This window comes from Limanda limanda, chromosome 16 (genome assembly GCF_963576545.1).
Source record: "Limanda limanda chromosome 16, fLimLim1.1, whole genome shotgun sequence".
Taxonomy (NCBI): Eukaryota; Metazoa; Chordata; class Actinopteri; order Pleuronectiformes; family Pleuronectidae; genus Limanda; species Limanda limanda.
In genome coordinates this window covers 13,378,105-13,402,327 of record NC_083651.1, presented here as the reverse complement: position 1 = coordinate 13,402,327, position 24,223 = coordinate 13,378,105, and the positions used below count along the sequence as shown (strand labels likewise).

Below are 24,223 nucleotides of genomic sequence, written 5' to 3'. Positions count from 1 at the left end.
AACGGTGCCCCCCGAGACCCCCGGAACAGGTTCACATTGACCGATCTTCACAAAAATCGATACACAGGTGTATCTTGTTCTGCTTGAGTTTATCCGATTTGTACAAATTTGTGGAGAAAATATGTGGAGCAAGTGGGACATGCAACAAACATACATTTATAATATATGATGTTATAAATACACACAATCTGTGCTAATATTCAATACCCATGGATTGTATATAAAGAAGTGCAACATGAGAGCTCCCCTAAAGGGAAGCAAAAGCATCTTGATCGCCCCCTGGTGGCCGGCTGCGGTATGTAACTCACAAATCCAACCTTGTCCATGTTGGTGGATTGGACTTGGACCAAACTAAAAAGTCAAAGTAAACTTTGAAATTTTTTTCTGAAATATATTTTTTTTGTCATTTTAGGTACTTCTTATCACACTGATGTTTGTTCAAGTGTTAATTTACCTGATAAGTTTGTTTTCAATTAGTTATTTTAAGCCATAAAAACCTTATGATAGACAGCTGAGTCTGACTCAAGTGCGTGTATCAGAAGGTTTTCTACTGCAGACCCCGGCTCCAAATGAGCAAGATGCCAGAGTTCGTATGCAGAATATTTTTGCTTTGTTTCTGGATAGTGGGAGGAAGTGGGGAGACATCATTCATCTTTATACAGCAGTCTGTTTTCGAGATCTTGCATGTTAGACCTCTGTAGTCAATATGTGGATCACGTTTCTGTTCCTCTATTGACTTTCAGTGATTCCCATCCATATAAAACAATTTATCCTGCTTCCATCTCTTCACTTTTCCTGCCCTCCTCCATGGCGAGAGGTCTGTGACACTGTGGTCGTAGAAATGTTGGATTTTAGCCTCTGTTGCGTTTGTGGTGCTCAATCTATGAACACAGATGATGAGAGGATTTTGTTATTTATCTCTTTCTGTCAGAATAAATGGAGGTCGCCACCAAAGACATCCATCGTCTGAGCACACAGTTCTAGACTCCACTAGATGAACTGTATAAAGGGTTTAAAAGTTGTAATAAATGGCTTCATTACTGGTTGATGGATCATTTATAAAAGATTTATATCCTAGGAACTTAGAGAGCTCTTCGTCGAGCCTAAAATCCATTTATAAACGGCTCATTTACGACAGCAGAATCCGTGCGTTGCTGAAGATATTTGTATTAACAATTAACAGTAATAAGAAATCAGAAAGTCTTAAAATTGTGTTCATGACTTCAATAACTTAGATTTAATTCCATGTGAATCTATAGCAAACTGTCGGGCTGGAAGAGGATTATCCACAACCTGCTAATCCAAGAGTTGTCATTACTAATGGCTTATAACTGACGAGCAGAACAATGGATTAACTGGCCAATCACAGCTTAAAAATGGATCCTTATTAGTAAAATGTCAGTAATCATAAGTTTACAGTAGCATGACTTTGTGGAGAATCAGCTTGACTTTTAAAAGAGGGAACGTTAACAAGACACGTCTTATTGACAGTTCTCCTTCAGGCTGAAACAACTCAGTGCGTCCTTGGCACAGGACGAGTTTAACACTTGGCTGACATCAGAGCAGCAGCACAGACGTGACCATTCGACATTCGCTTGCTCAGAAGGGACGCTCTAAGAAAATATGGGAAACAATAAACACATTTTGGCAACCAACGCCACTGTAAGCTGTGTCCTCGTGGCCCTGCCAATAAAGTTCAGGGGTTAGTTTCAAACTGCTGTGCTGCTCCTGAGGGGCCGGAGTGTGACGCACGAGAGAAATCAGAGCAAACAGCTGCTCTGCTCTGCGTCCATTTGACTTCTCTCCTCAGTATAAGTCGATCACCATCCGTCCGTCTGTCGGTGTGTATTCAAGCCATAACCCCCCGCTGTTAGAATCCCACGTCTTTCGTCTGTTTTGTTGTGTAAGTGCAGAGGAGCCGTATGGTAGAAAAAACCTGAGAGGACGTATAGCAGAGAGGGGATGAGACATGGCAGGGGGTTCTTTCATTTCATTGGATGACACACTTGTGATTTATACGTTTTGACGAGGGGATGACGCAAAATGAGAAAACTAAAACCAGGACGTGTTCACATCCTCAGCACTGTCCCCTACTCTCCTGTTCCCTACTCTCCTGTTCACAGCCTTAAATAAAAACCCTGTGATTCTTCACAATGTTCTCCATTGTGCTGTGTTCCTGTTGGCTTTAGAGGCATTTCCTATCAGGAATCAACCCCTAGATACCCAGGACTCCGCCTCCCAGAATAAACTGTGGGTTCTCCAGTGGAAAGTCATCTTGAGTGAGAATCAGGGTTGATCTGAGATAGCTCTGACTTCAACAGGGGAAATTACGCAGATAGAGTTATTCTCTGCATTTAAATGGTAAATATTCAAGTGCAATAAGTACAGGATTGTTACAGTGCTCTGTAAAAAATTGCTGTAAAAAATACAGGAAATGCTGTACAGTGCTGTACTCTGTTTCTTATTTACATCTGAATACTAGAAATGTTGATGCCTTCGATGAGGGAGATATTTACAGCAAGCTACTGTCCACAATTACAGTATAATAAAGTATTTATTTTTTAACCAATAATAATGGATTTGGACAACTGAGGCTGAATAATTCCCATTACTTCATTTAGCACAGTTGACGCATAGGAACAAAATGGGCATTCAATGATATAAGAGGAGGGATAGAAGAGGATGATTGCCACGATGACTGACAGCAAAGAATTGGTTACTAGGCCTGCTCCTTGGTTACTTAAGAGATGAAGTCCAAGTCCTGTGGATGGCACCTGACCCTCACGTTTACTTCAGTGCAGAAGTTTCAGGTTTATCTATTTTCATAGTTAAAGAAGACAATATCATGCAGATTGAGAGCCTGTTCAGCATGAGGGACGATGTTTTTTATGCATTAAATCGTTATTGAATATGTTTGATGCTTTGTCTTCAATAAAAACCTAAAGATTTAAGGCCATTTCTTGACTGAACCATTTTTATGCTTGCAGTTTCAAAGGTAATCATTGTGAATGGTAAAACTTTTAAACCATTAGCTTCTACCAATGTTATACTGTATAATCAGATTTCATAGTATTTTAATACATTATATGGCAATAAACCATAAATGAACAGTAGGAACAGTGAAAAACTGTATGATGGCAACAAAACATTATAGTATTATACTGTAAAAAATCTAAATACGCAGTATAGTACTGTACATTTTTTTTAGTGGTTATAAACTGATGTTTGTATGTATACTGTAGAGCAAGGGTCTTCAACGTTTTCAAGCCAAGGACCCCCAAACTGGTGGAGAGATGGAGCAGGGACCCCATACTATATATAGAGTATAAAATTGTGTTTTATATTGAATTGGGCCTAGTGTCATGTATAAACATAGCTACCCTGTTATTGTGCATTAAATACTAAACTATTCAAATATTACACAGTTTCATATATTCATGTTTTTAATTTAAACATGTGCAAGGTACAAGGTTGCCATGCCACTGCCTTTTATAAACATACATCTTGCATACAACACTGAGCTATTACAATAATTCTCAGATTCATGTTTTTTATTAACATATGTAGAAGAGACAGTGAATCCTCAAGCTATCTGTGGATGGCACAAATACTCCCACATTTTTGAGATGTCTGACCTTGATGGGTAGCACACGACGGATGGCAGTTGTTAGGCAGAGGGTCAAATCAGCCTCACAATATGTTGGATGCATGTTAATGTGTATTTTAAGACATTTAAATTTGTGGGGAAAAAATTGGCTGGAAAATAAATACAAATTTTTTACAAAAAATTGAAAATTGTCTCAACCAAAAATTTCGCGACCCCTATGGGGTATTTGTATTTATTTTATTTTCCAATAAATTAAATTAATAAATTATTTTCCATTGAAGACCTCTGCTGTAGAGTAAAAAAGTATCTTGCTGGTGACTATAGCTGCCAGTAGTTTTACCGGGTAGATTTCTTACAGTGTGTAATCAAGACTGAAAATGTGTAAATTCTGAATAAGAGGGAATTTCAGCAAGTTCATAAAGCTGAATGAGGAATGTTAAAACAGGACTCAGAGTTTACAGATATCTTATTATGTCTCTAGCAGCTTTCAGACATGCAACAAACTCTAGAGAGTTTCTCCAGAGTTTCTCTAAAGGACATGTATGTGTAAAGGCAAATGTAAGATCCTCCAGGCCTTTCTCCATCTGGCTCCCCCCTAGTAAGAAGAAGGTCGTAGAGAGTGAGAACACAGCAGGAGATCCTCTGCTGAATTCACTGCGAGTAAGTGGGGGGTTGATGACATTTCTAAAACACGACAGACGCAAAAATGAAAAGACGAAAAAAATGAAAACAAATCTCTCCAGTTGGTTTTGTTGTTGTCAGCTGAGCAGGAGTTCCCCCGATGGTCATGTCAGAAAACAGCTTTCCTTTTCCTTAACCATGTTCAAGACAAATAAATGATTTAAGACCACTCTTATATTTCTACAATATGAACCAGACAGTCATGTTGGTGTGTGGGGGGGCAACGGCAGTGTTCCCTGTAATAACAAACATGCGGTTAAGGTTACAAGTTGGTCACGGTTCGGCGAGGTTGTTAGAATAATCACTTAGTTAAAGATCTTTTAACCACGACTTTTGTGGTTACCATGATTAACATGATATGAATTCATTGGTGTGTCATTGAGTTCAATAAATGCAGCCTCTTGTAAACCTCTGTGTGGGTTCGGCCACATCATTTTTGTACTTTACGATGCCTCATGGCAGCTGCTTAAAGCGGAGAGTATTTATGGTTATGGTTTTTGAATCAGACCATTCTTCAGAATGAAAGGTGGGTATATATATATATATATATATATATATATATATATATATATATATATATAAAAGTTTCCCAGAAGTCTTTCATAAAACACAATTAAAGGATTCTATTCAAACACTTATCATTACATCTACATGTCCACAGGGTGCAACTCACAACCAGAGCTGCTTTTAGAAGAGCCGGTAACCAGCACGGGAGGCCCATGTCTTCTTTTCTTTAAGATTGTCATTTCACACAATTTGTTTACACAGTTGAGTTCTTGTTGAGGTTGTTTATGTGTAATGGAGCACAAACAAACCGGAGGGGATCTCAGCACAGACGTTTCTGGTTTAGCATGCAGGGGCCACAGCCGCTGTGGAGGGAGCATTCCTCATCGTTAAACACTGAACCAAGCTATTCTCATCCCTATTGATTTCCAACAGGCGAACGCTAATGGATCGACGCCCAACCATTTGGAGCACTGACGCAAGTGGGACTTTTCTAGGCGAGGGGTCGTGACTGACTGCGGCTGCCTTGACCCAGTGACTTCACTCCGGCTGGTTAGATAAGTGAGGCCTAGGGGGCGCGATGCTGGGCCGCGCCAGCAGGGCTGTTACTGACACTGGAGTCTGACTGGGTGACACAACCGCAGGCAGCAGCCCAGTGACAAGCGTCCTCCGTCATCGACTCAGAATCTGACGGCCTTCCATTTGTGCCACTCGGAGAGGGACATGTCATTCCCACCTCGCTGTGAGCCGCGTGCCTCGGGTGCATGTCGACAGGCACCAAGTGCGTACCAAGGACACTAACTGTTTTCTAGCAATTGCACCAACTTACATTACTTACATGTTTCATTTGTCCTAATATAAGTTTTTGTGCTGTCTAGAAAAAGGGACTTATTTTTTCTCTTTTCTTTTCAGAAACTATCCCAGAACATGCGTGTTTACATTCTGTGGTATACACCTCGTTCCAAAACGTGTGTCAAACCCGCGTGCAGTCTGTTTGAGCAGTGGCCACGTGTGCTTGTGAAGTGGCTGGCCTGAACTGAGGGTTGAAGAGAAAAGGTAGAAAAAGGAGAAAAGCGGAAAAAGAACTGTGATGGAATATAGAGAGCTCAAGATGCTGCTGTGCTGTGAAAGCTGTTGGGATGTTTCCTAAGATATGTTGGAGCTCGTGTAAAGGTCTGGTTCTGACATTTAAAAAAGACAAGATTGTGTTATTTTGTTCCTCAGAGAATACCCACTTTATCTGCACAGAGTGGCAACACATGATTGCATAGCTAAGAACCCACAGGAGCTGATGCACGCTTGGTTCTGTGTATCCATGTCCATGCCTGTTTTGTTTTGACACTCTGACTAATCATTCATAGATCGTTAAAAAATAAAGAATCAAATCACTCTTTTTTTTTTTTAACTTAACGATTTACCACATTAATACCGATCAATAGCCCCTTCTGAAATTGTTTTATTTGAAGTACAGCTGCTCTGTATTTCCTGATGAACAGAATCATTGAGTTGCCTGACCCCTTCAGAGAATCTCAGATTGACACCCACTGTAATAAAAAAAAACATTTCTTCATCACAAACTTGGAGCCGTGTTCAGACCTGGGCTCTGATTAAATGTCCAGAAAACTGGGTCTGCACAGTCTCCGCACTTTGGTTTTCACAGCAGGAGATGGTTGGGGTCAAAACAACAGGAACATTGGTGCAGAATTCAAGTGATGAGTGGTGGCGAGAGCAGCAAGAATCAGGACACGATGTGTAGATGACACTGACGTCAGCGTCGGCCCATGTGACCCAAAACACTCAGTTCTCATTGTCTTTCTAAGCTGAACATTTTGGTCGGCGCCCTCTATGTGTATTTCTCCTCTTTTTCATCCCGAGACATTTATATTCTATTTTTCTTCTGCCCATTGCTTGTTGGAAACATTTCACCTGGGGGACAGCTTTTCTGTAGAGGGTGGATCCCACAAAAATAAAGTGTCTGATCATCATATTAACTCAGGTTCAGCCTACAAGGTCATTTGAGGGTCTCTCTGTCTGCAATGTGAAATTAAACACTGGATGATTTAGAAACTCACGGCTCCCCCTTCCTGAAGCCCCAGAGAGGCAAATAATTAAACTCTAATTTTGTAATTACTCTCATCAGGCAAAAGGAAGCTTTGAGAGGCTGAACCGCACCTGTGTCATCGCATCATGTCGAAACACACCCGCTGTTTGTGGGGATCTCAAGTGACCTGTTGATTGTGAAAACAGTCTAACTTTCTAATTACGTCATGAAGCAGCCGAAGCTGAGCAGCTCTCCTTCCAAACTAAACTGACCCGATCACAGGCCACATTCACTCCCTCAGGAAAAGACACATTAACGTATTTACAAGGAGCAGAAACTCACTGGGACTTTGCAGATTAGAAGGATAGAAGGAAAACAGCACATTCATTTACAGCAGAGACGTTCAGACACTGTGAGCTGTTTAATATCATGAAGGCAGAACAAGAGAGGTCTAATCCCCGGTGAGGTCAAACTAATCAGTTTAAAACCTGAAGATGTGATAATCCAATTCACAGATTATCACTCTGCAGATTTATCTCTTGGGATCTGTACGTCTGAATATCTGATTCATATTAATTTTATTTTTTTTATTTTTTTTTATTTTTACCACACAAAATTATGATAAAGTGTTAAGGCAACATAAAGGGGGGGAAACATTCTCAGATTTTGAGAATATACGTAATATTACAAGAAAAATGTTGGAATTTTAGGCTAAAAAAAAGGGATTCTCAAAAAATACTAAAGATTTTGGACATAGACTGTTGAGTCTGAAGCCACCTTTTTACAAGACTGGTTTTTCATGTTGTTTTTAAGATGAATTGTTTTGAATATTTGCTCTGGTTCTTAGCCTCAGGATTCAACCCTGCAGACTGTGTTTGTTGTTCAAAATAAATAAACCAACATGAAACCCAGGGTGGTGCCTATTAGAGAAAAGCGAGTAATCTTAAAGATGAGAATAGAGGGAAGATTTTACAGAGGAATTGCTCAACAGCCATGATTGGAAATGAACAATTGTGATTGTATTGAAAAAGAAGGAAACTACAGTTGCACTGAGCCCCAGGTCAGAGCGGAAACAGGTCAACAGCAGTTGGTAACAGACGTGTTGTGAAGAGAGGGCCAAACACAGCAGACAGTGACATGTAGCAGAAAACATCACGTGGAGGCTTCACCACAGGACGCAGAACACTCGTCAGCAGGAAGAGATATCAGGCCAGAGAGGAATTTAGAAGTAAAAAGTAGAGAAATTAGCAGAAAGCGTGTAGAAACAAATGGTCTGCTGAGCATAGGAGTTCTGTGAAGCAGGGTGGAGGTGGTGTCAAGGCTGCTGCTGGAACAAGCTCAGACAGCTTTACTCATGAGGGCAGCAGCCGGATTCACTCAGAAACACTTTCACAGCCAATTTACAGTCACATGTTTCCCAACTGCTCAGGAGGAACTTCATCGTGCAGCGGGACAATGAAGCCAGAACACCCCCCCGCCCACACATCGCAGCAGTTTGTCGTCATCACTGGGTCACGTTCCTTCTTCTCCTCGCCACACTTTCCTCTTTCCATTGTTTTGACAGAGACTGATTTTTGTGTCATCAGACTATAGGACCTGGTGCCAGGTCTCTGCAGGTTCTCTTTCTGTTTTTATGAACTGAAACCCTTTGTGTATTTCAGGTTTACCAGGGGTTTGCATCTCGGGTTGACGCCTCTGAGGCTATGACGTCATGAAGTCTAACCTTGAATGTTCACCTCCATCCATCCATATATACTGATTATATATACTGGGGGGGTGGGGGGTTCACCCTTGAAAGGTCGGCAGCGTATCGGAGGGGCCAACACATGGAGACAAACCGCCATTCAACCTGGAGATCGTTTTAATCTCCCTTGCATCAACCTGCAACTGATTTTCTGGTCATCAATTAGACAATTTCTGTAGTTTAGCTTTTTTTAAATGCCTCAACTGTTTCCTTCTCATATCCTGACAAATAACTCATTCTTTCAATTCATACTATTGTCTTAATCCAGGTTAATATCAGAATATTGGTGTCAGCGTTTCTTCTGGCCGTTGGCGATAGATCAGATGACCTCACACACACACACACACATACACACACACACACACACACACACACACACACACACACACACACACACACACACACACATGCAGAACGTCCTTCAGTCAAGGACACAGTGATTGTCTGTGGTTTTCCATCTGCTGTTATATTTGTTGAGCTATGACTGGTTTGCCCCCCCTCACAGTGGGCCTGTTTAATAATGGAGTTGATGGTTACAGTTTCCAGTTGAGCAGTGAGTGTCACTTCCATGCGAAGTCAATATTCAGTGACATCGGAGCTGACAGGTCATTTGAAACGTTTTCCCTCCGCCCCTCCCCTTGTCAGGAATGACGGAGCAGTGAGAAACACATTCTTTCACAGAAGAGCCACAGGGCGTTTCTGATTGGCTGAAACAGACGAGGATGACGACATCAAACTGAACTGATGGAGAATCTCGCTTCTTCACTTTCAATGTGGCTTGTTGCATGTTTTAATGAATTAGGAGACTATGGAACAGTCCAAATAAATGGACCAGATGGAAGCGATAATAACAATCAATGACAATATTATTTCAGGTATTTCGTACACATTAAATATCATTCTGATTTGTTAGTTTCACAGCGGAAAGGTCTTAAATTCTCCAACTTAAGCTGGTTACTGGTTTATGTAAGCAGCTGGTTAGGTCAGCGGCTGAAGCAGAGACTTAGTGAAGTGTCCATTTAGTAAGTTATGCATTTAAATTTGTATAAAGATCAGGTTATTCTTTTCTTTTTCATAAAATCTCACTTTAAAATCTCAGACATGCCTGATTTCTCAGTGTCATGCCAATCCACAAAAATTCTGAAAGATGTAAACAGCTCAATGTAGAAGTAATTCATTAAAATCGAATAGGTAGAGACGTCTGTGGAGTAAAGGAGACTAAGGAGCTGATGTTCATGAAAACTCCGTTTTCAGTCTTTTCAGCCTTTTCAGACGAATTAGATGAAATTGGTGACGTGTCCTTTCGTGTCGAGGCTTCGATGCGTGTGTCGAGACTTGTGTTGATGACGTATGTGGTGACGATCAAAGTCTCGCGAGCCGGCCGCAATGGACCCCCCCCCCCCTCCCTCCCCCCTCACATTTTGTGGACTGGGAACTTTATTGCGCGTTGCAAAAAAAAGAAACTGCCTGAAACCCAGCAGTAAAAGCTATTTTTCTAAAAAAATTTTAAATTGAATAAAATGTTGTCCCCATTTTACGTGTTAGTGTTACATGTTGTCCCTACTCACAAGCACATTCACATCACAACCCTCTGCCCAATTTGTTTCCACTTTCCCTTTGACTCCGCCATTGTATCATACAGACAGACACCATATTGATAAATTCACAATTTATGTATTGGCGTCACAAACATCAATTTTTTAATTCAATTCAAAGCGTCACACACCAAAGCCATGGTGTAATTATCACTCTGCCTCATTGACGGTACATATAGAGCTCTGCCTGCCATTTGTCCACTTGATGGCGCAGTGGAGCAAATGAAGCTTCGGCCCATTAGTGAACCTATTGGATGGAAGGCTTCAATTAATTAAATTGTGAAGTGAAATGTGTTTCACTTTCACAATTTAAATATCACTTTATATCAGTATCATATATTTTATATTTATATCAGTTTTTTTTCCCCATGGCAGTGGGGCTCACAAACAAGCCCCCTGCATCTGACTTGTCTTAGATGATACATGTTTATGCTGTATTGTGACAGTGCAGCCTTATGCCGTTTTTCCATCACGTATTTGCACTCTTACACTAACGTAAAATGATTTTCCATAAAAAGAAATAATTAAAGTGACATATTTTACATTTAGGGAACAAACATTTGGAAATGTAGACTTAATTGTTTTTGCCCCTTTAATCAGTTTTCACATTACAATCTTCATAATTATATACTAAAAGGTTCTGTATAAATATTAGTATATGCTAAGATGTATAGTATTAAAGTAAGTGAATGTATAATAAATGTACTAAGTGACTGAGGGCAGCGTGGGATAACATCCTGTGACCAACTGAATATAAAACTGCGTTTCAGTATGTGTGTGTCACCTCTGCCTCCCTGTGGTCAACTGAGATATAAAAAAAAAAACCAGAGGACATTGGAGAAAGAACATTTGATGAGGTTCTTCTTCAGAAAATGAATTTCTGAGTAATGAGTAAATTACACTTTAGAGTTTAAGTCCAGGAAAAGGAGATAGCTATCTGATCATTTGTTTTGAACAGTGAGCTCTGAGCCGTGATATTAGTTAATAAACAGCGAATTAGGTTTAAAATATTTTTTGATAATTCAGTTCTTATTGCATTTCAATAAAGCTCATGCATGAGAAAAGCAACGACATGCTTCTGAGAGTAAAGTGATGTGATAACAAGAAATAATCATACGAGCCATAATAAGTAAAAATGTTCAATTTATTCAGGTGAAATCAAGAAAAAAACAAGGGTGTCAATGCTGTCACAGCTTCATGAGCGGGTACCTGTCTGTTAGTCCTAGAATACACCTTGGAGGGTACAAACTTAAAAAAAAGACTGATACGGAGAGGGAAGGACAAGTAGTCACGGCCGGAGGTTCAGAATCGCCCTGAACGCTCTCTGTCTCTGGAGCGGCGCCTATCGTGGTCACGGCCACCTCCTCCTCCTCCTCCACCACCTCCACCACCACCTCCTCCTCCTCCTCCTCCTCCACGACCACCACTTTCTGCTCCACCTCCCCGACCTCTGTCTCTCGAGCGAGATCGTCTCTCTCTTGATCGGGAACGAGACCGATGACGGCTGTAGAAGAGCAGAAGTGTAGATTATAAATACAATGACATTAGTTGAACAGAGTTTCCTCAGTGTCTCGGTGTAAAGGTAGTGAGTAAGTTTCTACCCCTTCCTCCGGCGTCCGTAGAGCTCTCGCCTCAGTTCACGTGAGATGGGCTTCAGGTGCATGAAGTTACAGAAGCCACCACGAGTACATTCCCTGGAGAGAGGAAAAATTCAAAAAGGACGACATGACATAAGATTCACGTTTTAGGTATAATAACGTCAACAGCAACCAAGTTATATACAGCAGCTCCAAGAGAAAACAAGCTTGTATATCCTGACATAGAGAAATTAAAAAGTAATCAACAATAGCTTATTGGCGAAAGATTAAACATGACTATGGGGGCTTTTCTACAGTCACTGCTCCCTTGAGCAGGACAAATTAAACAATACTGTACAAGCTATTAAACAATATTACACAATTACAAGACCTAATATTAGTCCCATTTCAATCACACAAAAGGAAACAGGGTGGGAGCAGTTGAAGTTTACTTCAACTGCGTTCGCTTAATAGCAAACCCGAGAGATCTACTGCAGTTCCCATGTAGTGATTGTAGTTTCATTACTGAGATACCCAAAATGAACAGAATCTAATCATTGTGTAAGAGTATCATATTTTCTCTTAACTAGTTTCCCACTCATGGTAATAACTACAAACTGTTATTAAGTCACTACTGGCAACAAAAATGTATGTGAAAGTTATCCCATCTTTAAATAAAAAATGCTCAGACTTCTCTTTGGATGTAGCACTGTAGGCTAAACGGTTCCTTGTTAAACAAACTTCTAAAACAGTCAATGACCTCGCCCTCAGCTCGGAGCACTCACCCCATTTCATACTGGCGACAGCAAGCTTCTCTGAAGTCTGTGACAGGAGAGAGCTCAGCATGGATGGGCTGACCGTTAAACCACCGGTTATTCAGGTCAATCACGGCCTTCTCCGCGTCCTCCTCATAACGGAACTAGAAATATAAATATACCAGTAAGACACATCAGTCTCTGCATACAAGATAAATACAGTAATGGTGACTTCATTTGCTTTTAGGCCCGATACTCACCTTTACGTACACATTTCCGACTAGGTGGTCCCCGAGGTTGTCACATACGTTCATCTCCTCCACTTCTCCATATTTTTCTTCCATCTCTGCGAAGACCTCCTGAAAAGGTGGAAGAGAGAAATTAAATAAAATGTTATGTGTTTCACTGCAATGAAGAGTTGGTCCATAAAAGGACCGGTTTGAAATTTTAGGAAATAATTCACAACTCTAATTTTGTTTATATTGCTGAAAGATTCTGCTTCTCTAAATCTTTTTAGGACTCAGTTAAAACAAAAATACACATGTTCACATTTGCAAAATGGCACTATTGTCCTTATATCTATGATTTTTTCGTAAAAACGTTTAAAGTGATGTGTTTATGGTTTGAGAAAGAGCGACACTACATGAAAACCTCCAGAATGATGTGAATTACCTCAAAAAACTCGTCATAGTGCTCCTGCATCTCCATGTCACTGATGGCACCTGGTGGTTACAGGAGAGAAAAATAAATAAACAGACATCATTTATATTTCTGCAACATATTAAATTCCAACGAAGGCTAGAAGTTAAGGTAGCGGTTTTGAGTGAGAAAACATAGGTTTATGATTAGAGAAAATTATATTTCTGTCACAAAGCTCCGTCATGGGTTGAAGCACTTACAGGTGAGTCCATCTGCAGACTGGGCACTGTTTTGGGGGTTCCGGTAAATGTTCAGGAGGGCAATTGTCTGTAACACAAAAATACACATTTTTTAGACTTAGATGCCTCGGACATAGGAAACTGTCAAAATACAATATTTAAATGAGACTTAGTAAAGAATTTAGTTGTAAGCGTAAATGCAAGCACGGAACAAGACATGATCGATGAATTTATGTCCAGGAGCATCATCATAGCCAACTGTGTTTATTAATGTATAAAGACAAAGCAATCTAAATTACATCACCACTGATATTACTTGTCCATTTCCATACTTCTTGTTCAAAAGGCTTACGGCTACAGAATCAATGTATCATCATTCAGTGTACAGCTTGGTAACCAAACCCTCTGTGTTTGTAAACGGAGCAAACATCCCCCAAGGAATAAGGGTTTTAGAGGGAAATCACCAGTTACTGAACACTTGGTCGGAATTTTACAGTTTTTTCCTTGTATGTACATTAACGTTGTTTACAATTATTATTATGAATATTGTTTTGCAAACAGTAACTGATAATAGTAAAAAACAAAGTCACAGTGATTATTTCTGTAAACATAGAAAGAAAGGATTCAAATTAACTGAGTGTTTTTAAAAACCCTTGCACTAAAAACTAAGTGGTAGATACACTGTCAGCCCTAAATTAAGCCATAAGTTCAATTAGATAGTAGAAAAATAAAGCTTAATTGATACCAAGTTGTTACTATTATATAGCAATGAAAACGTAGGGTTAAAGACAGAAGGACAATGTTACCTGGCTGAAAGTTGGCTTATTGTGCAATCTGGAGCAGCGGTCTCCATGTCGACAGGCACCAATTTTAAAATAAAAAGAGCAGTTGACCCTGGGGAAAGAGAAAATATGATGACAACAAGAAGGTAAACAAAACTGTTTTCATGGGACTTAAATCTACATCTTATGCCAGTGTTTACATGCAACTTCAATTTCCCCCCGACTAAACCTACAAGTGAAACAAACTGTGGAAAGTTAACTTTACACTATGGTCTCAACTGCAATGAGTTTTGGGAACTTGAATCCTTGGTCCTCCTCCAAACTCTGGCAGGTTAACAGACATTGTTCTATATTATAAACACCCATGTATATGAGCAAACTATATTTTCCTTATTATCAAGCTGTACACTTTCCTGGAATGCAGTGTGTATGCAGTCAAATTTTAGTCAAATTAAAATACATTCTAATGTAACCTGGTTAATTTCCACTCTTTGCTTTACATTAAAACTGATTTATTTAATGGTACAACCCGTGAGGTTCATCCCATCAGATTAGCATTCACCTAGTCTCATTCATACTGTTTCCACTGTGTACATGAAAACAAGTGTATTTAATGAAACGCTCATGGAATATAATGTGTAAACAAAAACCTTCATTAATCCAACAGTACAACGATAATATTTGAGTTTTATTTGTGAAAACCAGCCTGTGTCAATAATCCTCAAGGAATGATTAAAATCAGCCATAATTTTCAAATCAATTGTTTTCTGTGATCAACTAACAATGAATAAAAATGAAAACTGCATGAATAAGTAGTTATTGCTCCGAATTTTATCTTATTTAGCCTTCAAACATTTTGAATTACACTGAATGGATGAATGAATATATGGGGAAGACATGTTGGGAGGAGGAGACACTGAAATACTATAAGTTTAGTAGTAGTACTACGGCGTTGCAGGAAATTCCAAGCATTGGATTAACACCTGGTCTCACTTGTTACTTTAGGTTTAGTAAACTTAATGCAGCAGTTGTGATCAGGAACTAGTTTAATCTGAATAACGTGACGAAGTCGCCTGGTCCGTGTGTTTCCCAGTGGAACAAAGACGGGGATAGGGTTCAAAAAGTACCTAGCTTTAGCTTAGCCGGACTCAAAGGTCGATAGAAGTCACTGGGTCGCATTTAATTGAAGTTAACTGAGTACGTGAGACTATTCATTCAAAAAAAGCTAACTCGTCGCTAACAGCCCCCCAGATGTTACCGGAGCTAACGACGGCGGCGCGGTATTTTCCTGGGGTTAGCATGCTAGCACTGTTAGCTATAGCCAGCGTGTCGCTTCCAGCAATCGAAACGAAACACCAGACACAAATTAATGAAAGTCACAGTAGCCTTAATAAGAGAAACACATAAATATGTGAAGGAATCAATTAAAATCAGCGTTAATCACTTACTTATCTTTCTCTGTCCCAAAAATGGACGCCAGGTACTCTGCCATCTTGGCCGCCTGCGTTCACTCAGCGGCAGTAGCGACCCGACTTCCGGTTCAGCACCTTCAGAATAAACGCACGATCTTTACTTGCATGTTCAAATAAACTTTGCATTCTTGCACAAAACCTGCAACAATAATATTATCACTTAACAATTTGCTGTGTGATCAAATAACGACATGTGCATTGAATAATATGAACCTAAGGTTCAAACATTATTTGAGTTACTTAACATGTACAGGTACAATGTGTAGTACGTGCTGGTAACAGTTGTACTGGTCTATAGTATGCATGTGCTGCCTTGCAATATTACATAAATATTAATTGTTGAGCGTTATGTCTGCAGGTCACTTCATCCTTGTTTTAAGTAAAGTGATCCAAAAGATATTGTGCATCAGAAAAGTGAGGTATTTCTCCCCAAATGTTTAAATTATATCTGAAGTAAAAATTAATGTATTAATGCAACTTTTCTCCACTGGTTATTACACAATATACCCAATAATCCATCCATTAGCCTGTGTTGTCTTCATTTTAACTTACATTTTCTAAGAAAAGTGTTATTGTTTGAAACTTGTTTGCCAGATGACTTAAAGTTATAATTAAATCATTATGGTTTAAGAGAGAACGTGCTATTTGGACCATTCTCGATCTTGTATTAGCTGAAAATAAAGTACTTTTGTAAAACGTACTGATCTTTACTTTAACATTACTCTTAAAGCCGTAAAAAAAAATATTCTGAAGGTGAACCGGAAGTATTCTGAAATAACGTTTACTTCCGCTTCTAGTGAGACTTTCAAAACAAAAGCCGAACCCATGCTGTACATTTTGAAATGCCGTTTAGAATAATCTGTCCGTTTGGCGTCCTGAAATACCCAGAAAAAGAACACCTGGTTTAAGCATTCAGTAAATGCAGTTATTAATACATAATAGTTAAAATATTGTCGATTTTAACATGGATATTTAAACTTGTTCATGGTAAATTATAAGCTGCTACGATTCATATTCAATCATGTGTTATAGAGTATAGCTTTTTCTGGGCCCCTTTTATGGTCAAATACAAATCCTTGGGACCCCCAGGTGCAATATTTTGACCATGAAAATAAAAAAACAAATATTTTGTTCTAATCATAAATTTGCCACATAGTAGACCACTTTTTTTATTTTTTAGAAAAGATGTTTATTTCATAAACTTGATTCTTTCAAAATCATATATCAAAAGACAAATATAATAACAAAACAACAGCATTACATGAATAGCTACTGGAATTTTCATTTGATAACATTGGCTAGTAGAATAACAAATGTAACAGCAGATGATTCAGTGCATAAAAAAAACAACAGGAAACTGCATTTTTAGGTAGACAAGGAACTTGTTGGTTTAGTCTACGAGATGTAAAGTGACCAACCAGAATTGTGCTTTAATGTCCTTGATGGTGTTACCATCAAACAAATTTAACAAAAGTATTAGAAACCATGGGTGTTTTTCTTTTCCGTTTGTATACTAGCTTTTGGAGGGAAGGGGGCTATCTCCCTTTCCTTTGCATGTATTGTACTACAATCATACACATGTGTATATGGCTCTATATATATATATATATATACACACACATACACGCTTGTAGCTGCTGTTATTATCATGTCTAAATGTCACTATTTTTTATGTTGGTTTGGGGAAAAAAGAAACAATTTGAGAGACTTCTGTTTAAAATGTCTGTTAACATCAATAAAAAAAAAGTTTTGGGAAGAAAAGGAACCAGGGTTGGGTTGAAAACCAGATATCAGGCATTGCCAAGGGCCCTCAGCAGCCCCAGCTCCACTGGCCTGTGTGAGAGTTAGGGAGGCGGGGACCCTTGCCATTTTACCACATAATTTTGTAAAGGCCTGTGTGAAAATCCAGTTTTAATAAGTTGTAGGATGAGAAATCTCCCTCATACTGTTGTGAATATTTCAAACTGCTTGTATTTGACATGGAGGTTTATTATGGATTTAACATATAGTATTCTAAAGATAAAAAAAATCACTTAACGAAGTGCAGTTAACACAGCATGCCGGTAACCTGGTGGAATAGAATGGCATGTTTGTGTTTAGCTTAATGATAACTGAATTGTGGGTAATCAGTTTAAAATGGGGGACACAGAAGTGAAACCATGTTGAGCTACTTTATTAAAAACACAAAAAGTTGATCTACTGGACGCATGTTTGTACAAAGAAAGGGGGGAAATGTGTAAAAAACATTCAAAGTGCGAGTTGAAATAAAGATACAGTTCCCCAGAAAGATTGAGTGTTTTTTGTTTTAGTTTTAACTTGAGTGATGCCAGTTAGTCTCCGCCCTCCTCACTGTGTCTGTACTTCACCAAATAACTTGCATGATACGACTCGACTGTGAAATTTGGCTGCTTATCCACCACAGTTGAACTCTCTACATCTCGGAGGGCCTGGTTTTTAACAGGTATGAACACTTCCACAGACATGCGTGTTTGTTTGGAGAGAAACTACTGAATCGTGCTCATGTACGTGGTCGTGTTTGTCGTGCTCGGACTCTTCCCGCTGTTTTGTAGCTCGCATGCTACCTAGCTAGCTAGATGTTGTTGGTTCCTATTTAGCTTAGTGGGCTGAGGCCGCCTTTATACGAACCAGGAACAAAGCTAGGCTAACGCGGGCGCCTCTCGCAACACCTATGATACACTTCCCGTTATCTGAGAAGGGGAAGTTCCTTAAAAAAGTTAGTTACGGTACTTCGGCGCTAGCCAAACATGCTAACAGGAAGCTCCCGGGGCGCACACCGTCCAGCCACAAACAGCGCAGTTCACATCCGCAGACGATAAACTCCGCTTTGGATTCGAGTACATACTTCTGTTCAGTCCCTGGTGTTCGGCTGGAGGTCGGTCCGGTGAGTTAGAAACATCTCACTCGGGCTGCGGTGCTAGTTTCCCCCGCGTAAGTTGCCTGTTTGCCTCGGACGCGGCTGCTCTCGGAAGTCTTGCGGCGCTGTAAACCTTAGCCAGGATTTCCGGCTCCTTTCCATTTGCCCTATGCTGTTTTGTTTCCGTTTATTCTATTTCCGTTTCAAAACTTTTCTTCGCACAGAGTTAAATTGAGTCACATCGGACATTTGTTTGGATATGATTTCGCGGCGCGGTTATGGGAAATTTTTACCGGTGTTTAGCACGTCGGGAGCGGGGCTTGTGTAACACGGCTGCCTCGCCCCGGTGGAGCATTTGCTCGCTAAATATAAGCTAACTTGGTTCATCGCGGATCGGCTACACCGCGGTGACACGTGTCGCCCGGTGTGTCGATATCAGCTGGATGTGTTTCCTCAACATGTGCGTGTGATGTACATTCATGTGTGGGGATTGTTGTTGCTCACTAATGGCCTAGCGTCTGGCCTTTAGACGCTAGAGCCTCGCCCTCGAGTTGGCTAGCGTTAGCAGCCGCAGCAGCCAGTGAACTGTGCCTCACAGCCAATGAGGAGTCGAGGCTCATAGGCCTTATTATTACTACTATCACTACTAGTACCAACACTGCAGTGATTACACCGCTGTGTTGAGTTTTCACAACATAAACACTTCACTAGCTGTCACAAACTTCAATGCACAAGCCCCAATCTGTGTTTATTATTATATATTAAATTATCCGTTTAACTGGATTAAAGAAACTTTGTTGGTGTTTATCAGTTTTTTTTGCTGCTTAGACTTCCAAATAGACAGATAGATGTACGTTATGATCCAAAATTGGGAAATCAGTGTGACAGCAGCATGTCAAGGGCATTGTGCATAGAGCGAAGTAGGAATAATAGGATACGACGAATTAAAATAGTTAAAAATATAATGTTATAAACATAAAATGTACTAGACATTGTAAATACTCCCTAACCAAATGATACACAATAAAATACTAGAATACACAGTAAAGTACTAAATAGTACCATGAGTGTTGTTTTTATTTTAGTTACTCTAAATATAAAAACATATTTATGTATGGTGTTGTAACTGGCTACTGGAGGGAGGTTCAACAGATGTGCAATTCAGTTATGCTCTGTTTTAGGGTGAGGTAGAGTACAGAAATATATATATTATAATGTTATTCTCTAAGAGAATGATGACACTAATATCTGTATGGCATATATATTTTATTTTAATATTTCCCAATAGCAATACAACTGAAATTCAATATATATAATGCTTATGCATTCTGTAAACACAGTGATGAGGAATAACACATAATTGATCAACCTCTGATTTGTAAAACTACAATCTAAACACTCAAATTTAGAGCTATACAATTACTTGATTGATCAATTAGTATTAGATTGATTTACTCAGTGTGATTACTAACGTTTTCTGATTCTGTCACATATGAAGAATATTTTCTTTTCCTCATTTGAAGACTGTTGTTTTTAAGCCAATGTTTATGGTGTGACTGTTTTTTGTTAAGTGTTTTACAAAAATATCAAAACACAACTGTGTAATTCTTTGTGTTTGTCCTGACAAGTGGCAGTTAACCATCTATTTTAATACTTTCCAACAGCTTGGCTCTCTGCATAATTCAGAATGTCGAAAAGTGAAACAGAAGAGATGATAGAGATCGAGATCGATGAGCGGGAGAAACAGGCGTGTCTGGAGGAGGGGTAAGCATAATGATTTTTTGAGTTGCAGATTCTTGCACATACAGTAACTGCAAATTAACAGTTCGCTTTTATTCTGTAGTGTCGAGGAGCAAACGATCACTGCATCAGATTTGATTCAGCAAGACATTGACATCAATGAGCCCATCGGAAATTTGAAAAAGCTCCTGGAGCCACGCATCCAAATGTCACTGGATGCATATGAGATCTGCCTGCAGGATATTCAGGTAATGTGATGTGTGCTGCTTCGTCCATAATGTACATTTCAGAGACAATCAAGATCCCTTCATGATCTGATACATTTGTATCTGTTGACTGAAATGTATAATGCAGGTTGATAGTTGTCGCTTTCACTGCAGAGTATGCAGAGTCGTCTCTCTCTTGACTTCTTTTGTGTACTCTTTTTTTAGCTTCACCCGGATCACAGCCTCTTTGATCAGGGGGTAAAGACGGATGGAACCGTGCAGCTCAGTCTGCAGATTATAACCAAAGCAGGTACTCATCTCAACCACACTGACACAATTATAATGGAGCATTTCAGATATCAGCAAATATACAGGACCGTCTTGCTGCTTGTGTCCAAATGTTAATTCTTTGTGGTTTGTCTTTTCTCAGGTGAGGAGAAGCTGAACATCTTGGAAATTGTGAAGCCAGTAGAAACAGTAGAAGTGGTGATCGATCCAGATGCGGCAGGGGAGGAGAATTCTCTGGTCGAGGAGGGTCAGCTGATTGCTGTGGACAGGTCCGGCCTCTCTGATGAGACCTCAGAACAGGTGACACGCTGGGCGGCAGCACTTGAAGGCTACCGCAAAGAGCAGGTCCGCCTCGGCATACCATATGGTGAGGAAAGTCTTTCTTAAAACCTTTACTGTGATGAGAAACAGTTCTTAATGTAGTGAGTAATAGAGGTGGATGTTTCTAAATGAGGTGTCTCTGTCTCCCCACAGACCCCATGCTCTGGTCAGCTGACCAGGTGATCCACTGGGCTGTTTGGGTGATGAAGGAATTCAACATTGACGAGATGGAAATCGGCAGTATTCACATCCCAGGCAGAGACCTCTGCGGCTTCAGCCAAGAGGAGTTCCTTCAGAAAGTGCCTAATGGAGAGATACTGTGGAGTCACCTGGAGCTCCTACGCAAATGTAAGTCACATAGTGTGGTTGTCCTACTCTTGGACAGTGTGTTTAGAATTGAACAGAGATAATGCAAAGTACAAATATGATCTCATCTGTGCAGGAAAAGTCAAATTTAATTTGTACCTTGCTTATATTTCAGATGTGTTGGCGAGTCAGGATCAGTCTGGAGGAGACGCCACAGTCACAATTGATCAACGTAAGTGTACCTGTGAAAAATCTGCTGAAATGTATGAGTTTTACATTTGATATTGTCCTTTTAGACAGTCTCCTCTATGATCTGGAGATATCTTGGCTGATGAAAATCAGACTAAGTCTCTTTTTCTTGCCCACAGGGAAGCAAGGTGTTTCAAAAACTATAATATTTGAAGGAGGGACATATTTCCATTTTTTTCATTACCAATGCAAAACCAGACCTGATCAGTTAATCGAAAGAAAATAAACCAGCAACTATTTTGATAAAATCATTTAGTTATCTTTCAAGCTGTTATGCCAAATACTCTAGTCTCAGCTTCCCACATTATTTTAAAACAGATATGATGAGGAATTGCATAGTTATGTTTTTTGCATTATAGGCCAGACGAAATTATTCCCTGAAAATAGTGATGAGCATTTATGAAATGAAAATGTTGGGAGACTGAATTGGTAATGAAAATAGTATTTAGTTGCAGCTCTTATGAAAATGGATTAACTTTCCATTTCTAACTTTTGCCTTTGTCTCTCCAGCTGTGCAGATTATCCCGGCTCAGGTGAGCACACCCACGGCCATAAAGGTAATGAAGCAGGGTCGTGGTCCCAGAACTCCACGTATCTCAGGTGGAGAGGAACGCAGCTCACCTGGCAACCGTACAGGTAGTACACACAAATGACAAAATACTTAGTTAATTAGTTTTTCGAAATATTAGTTTGCTGCAACCAAATGCCACACTCTCCAGTTCAGTGTTTATTGATGGCAAATGCCTCTATAATTGTATGTGTATTTCAGTTTATCTTGAATTCTGCATTTGTCTGCTGCCAGGTAACAACGGTCAGATCCAGCTGTGGCAGTTCTTGCTGGAGCTGTTGACAGACAAAGATGCGAGAGATTGCATCTCCTGGGTGGGAGAGGAGGGGGAATTCAAACTCAACCAGCCTGAACTTGTGGCTCAGAAATGGGGCCAACGCAAGAACAAGCCAACGATGAACTACGAGAAACTCAGCCGAGCTCTCAGGTTTGTCTCTTCTTTTTATCTTTTATAGGGGTACTCGGTCTTCCATACAGTCAGTGGACTCAAATTCACAGCAGCAGAGGCTGAGAAATCTGGACCTTTAGTCACTAACACAGGTCAAGCTCCAAAAACAATGACTGCTACAATTAGTTTCAAACTACCTGTTTGTACACACAGCTGCACCTGGAGTTTGTAAACTCTGTAAAAATCTTTAGGACAGATATTTAAGATGATGCCAAAACACCTCACATGGAGAAGATACGATACAGCTGTTTCTGAGGAGTTATGTTAGACCTCTCACATAAGCAAATTAAAGGGAAACTCAAATACAAAACCCACAGCGCAACTGCAAAAGTCCCACAATGGAAAGGCAACCATAATGGAAATGAGCAACAACGGATGTTGACAATGAAACAAGCACACTTAAATACCGCAGTCAAGTCCATTTGAGGTGTTACGATATAGATGCAGTCTTCTTTTTTGGGCACTTCAAGCACCTGTACCGTAAAACCTGAAGTAGACAAGCATCAAATTCAAAGCGACATGTTGCTTGTCCAGGTTTTAACAAACTTCTATTGCATTATCACTTTGTTTGGGTTGTGGGGCTTTTGTTGTTGTGTTGTCACTTAAAAGTTTGTGTTGTGGAGTTGCATTTTGGTTTCTCATTGAGATTGTGTGAGACATTGTGGCAACGGTAGTTAACTGATATTCATGTCTGCTGGACTGTCCTTTAACTTTCTGTATGTGTGTGTAAATGGCTTGTTGAAAAAAGTCTTGAAAACATGACCTGGCTTGTTTAACTTGATGATGCCGTTATTGTGTGATTTTTTTATTCAGGTATTACTATGACGGGGACATGATCAGCAAAGTGCAGGGCAAGCGCTTCGTCTACAAGTTTGTGTGCGACCTGAGGACTCTGATTGGCTACAGCGCTTCTGAGCTCAACAGCCTGGTGACAGAGTGTGAACAAAAGAAACTGGCACGCATGCAGATGCACGGCATGGGGCAGCCCATCACTACAGTGACCTTGGCAACCACGACACTAGACAAGGACAGTTGAGGGAGGCCGCGTTACAGCGCCCTCTAGCTCCTCTGCTGATGGGAAATCAAATCCATTTTTTTTGACAGAGCTGTGTTCACTGAGCACAGAAATGCAAAGCTGATCCCTGTTCAGTGTGGATTAACAACTTTGATAATGTCTCTGCAGTTTAAGTCCAATTAGACTGGGGCAGGTAAAATGTTTTTTTGCTTTAATTCTAACCAAGAGATGCGTGTGCAGGTCAGGATGAAGTGCAGGATATGTGTGATTATTGAATGATGCTGTTGTGCATGTGACTGAATGTTTGAACATGTGACTGAAGAACCAGCTTTGTGTAATGTGTTCCTCGTCTATAGCTAAGAATTGCTCCAACTGTATATACTGGTACTTAATGTTTTTTGATAGCCCGAAGGGCAAGTGTATTTTCATATTTTCCATTTATAGAGGACCCGTTTTGTATTTTATTTAGTGGTTGTTCCCTAAACTGTTGGACCCTTTTTTGTCCACTAGGGGGAATAAAGCAGCAAGCATTTTTTCTTAACGACTTGGATTCAATCATTTCAGCACTCAA

General features: G+C 39.9%; 2 protein-coding genes across 5 annotated transcripts; one reads left to right on the top strand and one right to left on the bottom strand.

Moving 5' to 3' along the window:
• Positions 1-11,298: 11,298 nt before the first annotated feature.
• On the bottom strand, positions 11,299-18,625 carry u2af1 (U2 small nuclear RNA auxiliary factor 1). Its single transcript, XM_061088595.1, has 9 exons — positions 18,500-18,625; positions 15,613-15,711; positions 14,189-14,276; positions 13,404-13,470; positions 13,177-13,226; positions 12,765-12,863; positions 12,535-12,668; positions 11,774-11,866; positions 11,299-11,676 (listed from the first exon to the last, which is right to left on the bottom strand). Exons 2-9 carry the CDS (start codon positions 15,654-15,656, stop codon positions 11,475-11,477), a joined length of 777 nt encoding a protein of 258 aa, XP_060944578.1. The 5' UTR covers positions 15,657-15,711; positions 18,500-18,625; the 3' UTR covers positions 11,299-11,474.
• On the top strand, positions 17,992-24,193 carry gabpa (GA binding protein transcription factor subunit alpha). 4 transcript variants are annotated; one of them, XM_061088591.1, is made up of 10 exons: positions 17,992-18,097; positions 20,176-20,275; positions 20,355-20,499; positions 20,683-20,767; positions 20,888-21,112; positions 21,220-21,414; positions 21,548-21,604; positions 22,132-22,257; positions 22,424-22,616; positions 23,451-24,193. In XM_061088591.1, exons 2-10 carry the CDS (start codon positions 20,199-20,201, stop codon positions 23,671-23,673), a joined length of 1,326 nt encoding a protein of 441 aa, XP_060944574.1. In that variant the 5' UTR covers positions 17,992-18,097; positions 20,176-20,198; the 3' UTR covers positions 23,674-24,193. The 4 variants fall into 4 exon arrangements, with proteins under 4 accessions (XP_060944574.1, XP_060944575.1, XP_060944576.1 ...); XM_061088592.1 differs by lacking the exon at positions 17,992-18,097 and adding an exon at positions 18,401-18,538; XM_061088593.1 differs by lacking the exon at positions 17,992-18,097 and adding an exon at positions 18,563-18,585.
• The last annotated feature ends 30 nt before the right edge of the window (positions 24,194-24,223 follow it).